Below are 7,831 nucleotides of genomic sequence, written 5' to 3' on the forward strand. Positions count from 1 at the left end.
ATCTGAAACTTCATTAAACCACCCAGAATCAAAGAACTTACTATTAGAAAACAAAACTGAAGTTACATGCATTACAGCAAATTTACACAGAACAGAGGATCCATGAGAATGACAAAAACTATAAAGAACAAAGACTTATTAAAAGAAGTCCCTCAGCAACCACGTATATTACAATAACTGGATTGGAAAGAATTTGCCAACAAGAGTCCATAGCTTGCTAAATGTGCTGATGACGAAAAGTGGAGCTCCAGTCATTTGTTGAGCATGTCTGTGTTCCTCTGAGCTTGTCTGCTGCTGGGAACACCGGGAGGGTCGAGAAGAGGGAAAAGAATAGCTGTCCCACACTTGACTGGCTCTTTTTCTTCTCAACAGTGTTCACTTTCTACTCCTAAACGACTCTATGTCAGAAGTATCCCAGTAAATTCTTACCCGATCATTCCCCACTTTGAAAAGTTAACAGGTAGTTTGTATCATCTTTGATTAACAAATGCATTCTGCCCCTTACCCCATCCTCGAGCATCCCAATTTCCAGGGCAAAAAGTAATGTCCAGGTCACTCACCCCTAACATCTGATGCAAATAATAATACTGTAGCCCTTGATTATAAAGCAGGAAGGTTTTCCCGAAGAGCCATACATTGAGGGAGAGCCAGAAAAACTGAAATGAAACAGAAATAAGAGACTGTAAGTGAAAGTTACATGTGCAAACTTTTCAGCGTTCATTTCATTCATAAAACTCATAGGTCTGTAGTTTCATAAACATACATAAATGGAATGGAAAAGCAAACTTCATGCACATAGTATGCTATGAAGTATTAAAAGGAAGTGCCCCTGTGTGGGAAATTTTCGCTTTCATTGAACTTCACAAAACGTTTGTGTCTTACGACAACCGAGAGCGGGCAAAGCACTCCCATACAGGACACTATCCCAGATCTTTAGCTGTACCTTGTATTTAAGAGGATCAAAGAATCAAAAACAACAACAAAGAGACAAAGGAAAGTAAAGAACTTGACCTCCAAGAAACTGCACCTTCTCCCCCAAACTTTCCCAAACAGAGCCTAACAAAGAGCAAACACACGCACAGCGTGTGCCAGCCGGGCAGGGCACGGAGGCGGGCACTGTCCCGGACCATGGCACCCACCTGCATCCATCCCTGCCAGCCGCGCACCGGGACGCGCACGGAGCACATCCCGCCCATCCGTCCGAGCCGCGGCACCCGCACGGCTCCTGCCCCGCAGGGCGGGCACGCTGGGACCCCTGCCCCGCACGCTGGGACCCCTGCCCCGCACGCTGGGACCCCTGCCCCGCACGGCGGCACCAGGTGCCCCGGCTCCCCGACCCGCGGGGCACTCCCCGGGCGGCCCCCGCCGCCTGCCAGCACCCACCGGCCCCTCCTGAGCTCCTCCGCGGGTCAGCCCCGCCGAGGGGACCCCCCCGGGGCCGCCCCTACCAGGAAGAGGTGCTTGCTTCCCTCGTTGGCCAGCCAGCTCCTCCAGGACAGCGCCATGGTGCGGGACGCCCGCGGGGCAGGACGGAGGGTGGGGGGCGCTGGGCGAGCCCTCCTTTTCAGCCGGGCCGAGCCGCCCTCCCCTCTCCCCACCCCTCACCCCCCGCCCTGTCTTCCGGCCGCCGGGGCGTATCGCTCCGGCCCCGCCGCGCCGCCGGCCGGCCCCCGGCTCCCTCCCGCCGGCGCTGCCCCTTTGTCCGCGGCCCAGCGCCCCGGGACCCGCAGCGCAGCCGCCCGGCACAGAGGGCAACTCCGGAGGGCAACCTGCCCTGCCCTGCCCTGCCCTGCCCTGCCCTGCCCTGCCCTGTCCTGTCCTGCTCCGCCGCGCTGCGGTGCCGTGCGGCCGCTGCCTCGCGTTCCCCACCTTGGGAAGAGCGTTTCCCCGCAGAGAACCCCGTCCATGGGGATCCCGCTTGCCCGACCCACTCCCCCATCCCCGGCCGAGCTGAAATGTGATACAGAAAGCAGGAGGGAGCGGGGGAGCAGCCGTGCATGCAACTGCTCTGCAGTTCGGGTGAAACAAAGAGGCTGCCCGAGAAACTACTGTTCGGGCAGCACGCGAGGCCCTCGAAAGCCGGGAAGGGAGAGGCTCTGTTACTGATTTGAAATCTGATCCTGCTCCATCAGGTGTCCCTGGAAGACACTGGAAGAGGCCGTCTCCTGTGTGCCGGCACAGCGAGTGTGCAGGCGAACAGAACCAAGAAAAAGGGCCTATGGGCAATTCCACATCCAGTGTCCGGAGTCTGGGTTGCTGTGCTTTGCCGGCAGTCTGCTTTTACTGGTGGCCTTCGTCTTTAGTTTGAGTTTGGGGAGGGTGGGGTTTGAGGGAAAGTTGCATCTGATACTGATTTTTATATTAAGAAAAACCTTTGGAAAAAAATGCTTGTTGCTAGCAGCTTTCAAACAGGACAGCCGTGTGAGACAGCAGAAAAGTTCCACCAGGCATTGTGGTGCACATATTACTCCTCGAGATAGCAGCAGCAATGGCAGCTGGCAGCAGAGTAAGGATGTTCTGGGACATGCCAAGTCCGAGGAGCAGTGCTGAGTCGTCTCATCCAGTCCAGTTTGAGCTGTCTTTCTCTTATTATGTGGCAAGTTGCCATTTGTTGAGTTCCTTATGAGCCACACGCCAAGGGTCCAGAGAAGAATGGAAGGGGACAAAGTGCCATCTTTGTGCATCTTATATCAAGGTGGAGGGGCATGTCTGACCCATGTGTGGTGCTGGGAATAAAGAGTACAAGCAGGGCATGGCACCTTTGAAACTCAGTTGAGGGTGGTTTTGCTGCAGCAGGAGCTCTGTCTCAACAAGTGGCACGATTTCTGTGACTGTATGAAGTTTTAGGTGAAGTTCTGAAGTAGCAGGATTACATCAATTTTATAACATCTAACAACGCTAAAAGGAGAACTAATGAAAGGAAAAATACATATTTTGAATTTAAGACTCAACAGAACCATACTTTGATGCCAAAGCAGCCCTAACAGCAGAAGAAATAGCATAGTTTATTTATCTTGTTTGTTGTTTCCATTCACTTCTTTGCTTCTGTTGTAATGCTAAGGAAAATGGAAACTGCTTACAGAGAAGCAGATGATGAATCTTCTCTGGACAAGCATGTCAAAGATGGGATGGCACAAAATAAAACTTGAAGGATATGTCAGGCCTAATAACATGGGGTCTTGGCCGAAACAGAAGCCGAGGAGACAAAAACAAAACCAAAATAATTTGCCCATGCTATATTTGCACATTAGAAATGGCTCTGAAAAATCAGCTTATGCAGGATCTGACTGCCCACTCACTTGAAGCTGATGACTCATGAGGCAGCACTTCACTGCCTACTTACAAAGTGCCATAAGGCATGTGGAGCACATGACTCATGCTCGTCCACATTGGATCCTACATCATATCTAGGTACAGAGCAAGGAATGTGTTTTTGTAGAAAACACCCCAATTCTCCTTCTCCCTGGAAACAGCCAAGGGCTTTGAATCATTAGCCCAAAAAGAGTCTGGCAAAGACCCGTGCCTCACTAATACATGTATGTTCTTCCTCCACAGAAAAGGCTGAGTCCATTTTCAGTTTTAAGCCTTCCCAGATGTAGATGAGTGTGTATTTTAAACTTAAGAGCACTCAGAAATGACCATAGACACTAGTTACAATCCAAATCATTAGAAAAGTTACACTATGACTTTCAAACCATTTGAGCTCATCTCTGCTTTGTGGGCATTCAACCTCTGATTATGATGGTCTCTGTTAGGGCTTTGTCCTACCAGCTGGACAGAGCAGTGCCAAGGTAGGCAGCCCTCTGTAGTGGGTTTGTGTGGCCAGGTGTTGGTAGGGAGGGGGCCTACAGGGGTGTGTTCTGTGAGAAGCTGCTGGAAGCTTCCTTCACATCCCAAGAGGCTACAAGGCAGATGTGCCACTGGCCAAGGCTGGGCCAATCAGAAATTGTGATAATCAATCAGACTCTGTGATAACATATTGAAGAAGAAGAAAACAAAAAGTTATTGTGCAGCTGTAATTGGGGCCAGAGAAAGAGCAAGGTGAGAATAAGTGAGAGGAGCAGCCCTGTAGACCCCGAGGTCAGTGCTGAAGGAGGGGAGGAGGTGTTCCAGGCACTGGAGCTAGGATCCCCCTGCAGCCCCTGGTGCAGACCATGGTGAGGCAGCTGTGCCCCTGGAGCCCATGGAGGCCCAAAGGGATGGAGAGATCCACCTGCAGCCCAGGGAGGAGACCCCTGCTGGAGAAGGTGGATGCTGGAGAGGAGGCTGTGAATTCATGGAAGACCTGTGATGGAGCAGGCTCCTGGCAGGGAGAGAGGTGTACCCATGGAGAGAGGAGCCCATTCTGGAGAAGGTTTCCTGGCAGGGCTGGCGACTTCAAGGGGGACCCATGCTGGAGCAGCCTGTCCTTGAAGGAGTGCACAACATGAGAGAGTGACACACATTGTAGCAGTTTGTGGAGAACTGCTCATGGGATGGCTGCTTCTCATTGGAAAATTTCATGGAGAACTGTCTGCCATGGGAGGGACCCCGTGCTGGAGCAGGTGAAGGACTCCTCTCCCTGAGCAGAGACATAATGACCATAATAACTCCCTTTCCCCATCTCCCTGCACCACTGGAGATGGAGCTGGGTTTGGTGAGTGATCTCTCCCAGTCCTTATCTCTACCCATGAACCCTTTGTTTTATTTTCTCTCCCCTGTCCAGCTGCAGAGAGGAGTGATAGAGAGGTTTGGTGGGTGCCTGGGATCCAGCCAAGGATGACCCACTACACCATCTCAGACACTGAACATACAGTGTCTCTGATAATGTTTCTTCTACTGCATCAGCAAAGTCAACTTCCAGGCCTACTTCCCATCAACATCCTCTACACTCAAATCTACTCTCCTGAAGTGTATTTGGGTACTTTACAACAAACACTTTGCTGTATTTTGTAGTCAATGTTACAGACATAGCTGATAAGTTTTCTTGTGCTGGAATTCTGCTTGTGTAACTGAGAGTGATCCAGAGTCAAATCACCTAAACTCCTAGGTGTCTCCGTCTGTCAGCATGTCATGACCGTCCTGCAAGTTCCTGCAGTGATGGCATGTGTTGTTATGAGCACAACACTCTGTCCTTCCAGTCTGGGGAGCAATCCAGGCACCTCATCTTCTGCTCTGTTGCAGTCTGGATTTAGGCAGATGGGCCCTTAAATTCTACATGCATCCCTAAGGGGATTTGTCCCCTACACCTTCTCAGAATATTTATTCTTAGCACTGAGAACATGGGAGGAGAAGAAAATGTTGGCACTGACTTCATTACAGAGAACAGGAAAAGTGCAGTTTCTGCATAACAGCTGAGTGATTGCAGTGTTTGCCCAGTAGTGGGAGAGCTGGATCTTTCTCAAAGAGCTGAAGCCATTGCATTCCCATCCTAGGAAAGTTTTCCAACCACTGCTTTTCACTGGGGTCAGAGAAGGAAACAATCCCCAAGTGAGCCACTGTGCTGCCAGGAAGGCAAGAGAAAGATGTCAGAGAGAAAATCAGAAAGCGATGCTGGCCAAGTGGTAACAGCACACTAAGGAAGAGAGAAGATCATCTAGGAGGGAGGAGACTTGAGATGCCAGTTCATTTATTGTTTCAATTGGAAGAAAACATGCAGAACCAATATCAAAATTCAACATGTTTATGAGAAAACTGCAATCAGAAGAGAAACCAGAAATAGAAAGCTTTTCCCACAAATGAACTTGTGTTTCTTGGAAGCTTTCTCTTTAAACTTAAGCTACATGCTGTTTACCTTTATCATTTTTCCTTTAACTCTAGCATTCAGTCACAACCTAAGGGTAAAATAGCAATCAAAGTGTATGTCACTGTGAGGATCTGTGCCATGTGAGTAATGTCCTGTGCAATGGCATATGGCTTTTATGGCATTACATGTTGTATCATTTCTTTCCCTTTTTGAAACTGGATCTTTACATTTGCTGCATACCACTAGATCAGCTTGCTTTCTAGTATGCTCCGTGATGGAGCTGGAGGCCTCCCGAGGGTGAAATACTTCTCCAGGTTTGGGTGGCAGCCAAGTTTATTAATTTCCATGAAGCTGAAGTGATTCATGGTAATGCATTATTTACTGCTGCCGTGATGTCTAGGAGTAATAGGCATGGCCCAGGCCCACAATTTACCTTATCAGAAAGGTAACATTTATGTCCCAAGACTTCCAATGAAAAACCAAACAACAACAGCAGATGGATTTCTGATCCTCACTTCTTGTAGACATGGCAAAATGGGCAGCAAGGCGTGAGTCCTCTGGTAGCGTTAGCAGGCTGTGTTCTGCTTCCAGTAAACTCTCCTAAACCAAGCCATTCAGCCACTGCTCAGCTCCATTCTACAAATTCAAAAATATGAGGGGAGGTCCTCCAGTATTTTGTTCTCAAATAACCTCCTCCACATTCCTGATTCAAAGAAAGATAGCACGAAGACTCCAACACACGGCAACATCATTCATCACAAAAGAATGCAAGCACATGGCACATGGGGAAAATGTGTATAACACAGCTGGAGTGCATTCCATGACAATTTGAGAGAAATGTCAGTTATGTTTATTTTTCCAACTATTTGCAAAATTTTCTTGAACACTTGTTTTAAAATTGAACCACAGATCTACGGATCATTAACACACTGCATCTTGTTCCTTGTAAAAGCCTTTAGGTCGTGCCTACCTTCTACTGAATTTATGGGTCTTTTCCTTATTTTTTTTTGGTGGAAACCAGGTCTGAGAATACTACAGGGATTAAAATGTCTATTGCACTTATTTTAGAGGCCATTAAAGTCCTTCAAGATGGCATTCCAGAGGTTTTCAGCCAATTATTCCTGTATTTGGCCAATCTACTCTGTTTGGAATTTCTCTGAAAAAAAGTCACCAAGCTGTTAACTGCAACTCTTGGAGTGGGACCATCCATCCCATTCCTTATCCACCAAGTGGTCCATCCATCAAATCCATGCCTCCCCAGTTTAGAAACAAGGATGTTATGTGAGGCAGTGTCAAATGCTTTGTGCAAGTCCAGGCAGATGACATGAGTTGCTCTTCCCTTATGCACCAGCACTGTAACCCTGTCATAGAAGGCAAACAGATTTGTCAGGCAAAATTTGCCCTTAGTCAAGGGCTGTCAACAATCACCTCCTTGTTTTCCATGTCCCTTAGCATAGTTTGCAGGGGGATCTGCTCCATGATCTTTTTGGTGGGAACAGAGATGCCACTGACTGGCCTGTAATTCCCTGTGTCTTCCTTATTTCCCTTTTTAAAAATGGGGATTATGTGTCCCCTCTTCCAGTCAGTGGGACCCTCACTGGCCTGCACAACTTCTCAGATAGGATGGAAAGAGGCTTAGTCGCTTCATTCACCAGTTATCTCAGGATCTGTGGATGCATCTCACCCTGTCCCATGGGCTTGTGCACATTTATGTTCCTCAGGTGATCTTGAACTTGATCTTCCCCTACAGTCAGGTGGTCCTGCATTCTCCCAGTCCCTGCCTTTGTCTTCCTTGACTTAGATGGTGTGTCTGAAGCACTTCTTGGTGAAGACTGAGGCAAAGGTATTGTGTTAGCCATTTTAACTACAGCACTGAACTGAATATTATTAATGCTTCCAGACCATGAATAAAAGTTATTGAACAGAGCTGGTGTGGGGAAAAAAAGGTCACTGAGCAATTGCATTAACACACTACCACTGAATATTAATCCCTTTTCAGTATTTAATAAACAGGTGATAATCCCTCAAAGAGAGACCACAGCTTTAGTGGAATCATTAATAGTCTTTGAACAATCCATGAACTAAGAAAAAAACTGGTCAAGAAAG

General features: G+C 48.2%; 1 protein-coding gene across 4 annotated transcripts in view; it reads right to left on the reverse strand.

The window, feature by feature from the left end:
- Window positions 1-1,938, reverse strand: part of NOX4 (NADPH oxidase 4) — a 102,149-nt gene extending 100,211 nt beyond the window's left edge. The window contains exons 1-2 of one of the 4 annotated variants that reach the window (XM_009102739.4): window positions 1,870-1,938; window positions 561-656 (exon numbers count right to left, since the gene is read on the reverse strand). In XM_009102739.4, coding sequence (XP_009100987.2) covers window positions 561-569 — 9 coding nt within the window. In that variant the 5' untranslated portion in view covers window positions 570-656; window positions 1,870-1,938. Of the gene's footprint in view, window positions 1-560; window positions 657-1,383; window positions 1,567-1,869 lie in introns of those variants that run through there. The other 3 variants (XM_050979971.1, XM_050979977.1, XM_030234642.2) reach the window with 3 other exon arrangements.
- Between the last annotated feature and the right edge of the window lie 5,893 nt (window positions 1,939-7,831).

Source organism: Serinus canaria, chromosome 1, assembly GCF_022539315.1.
Source record: "Serinus canaria isolate serCan28SL12 chromosome 1, serCan2020, whole genome shotgun sequence".
Classification (NCBI taxonomy): domain Eukaryota; kingdom Metazoa; phylum Chordata; class Aves; order Passeriformes; family Fringillidae; genus Serinus; species Serinus canaria.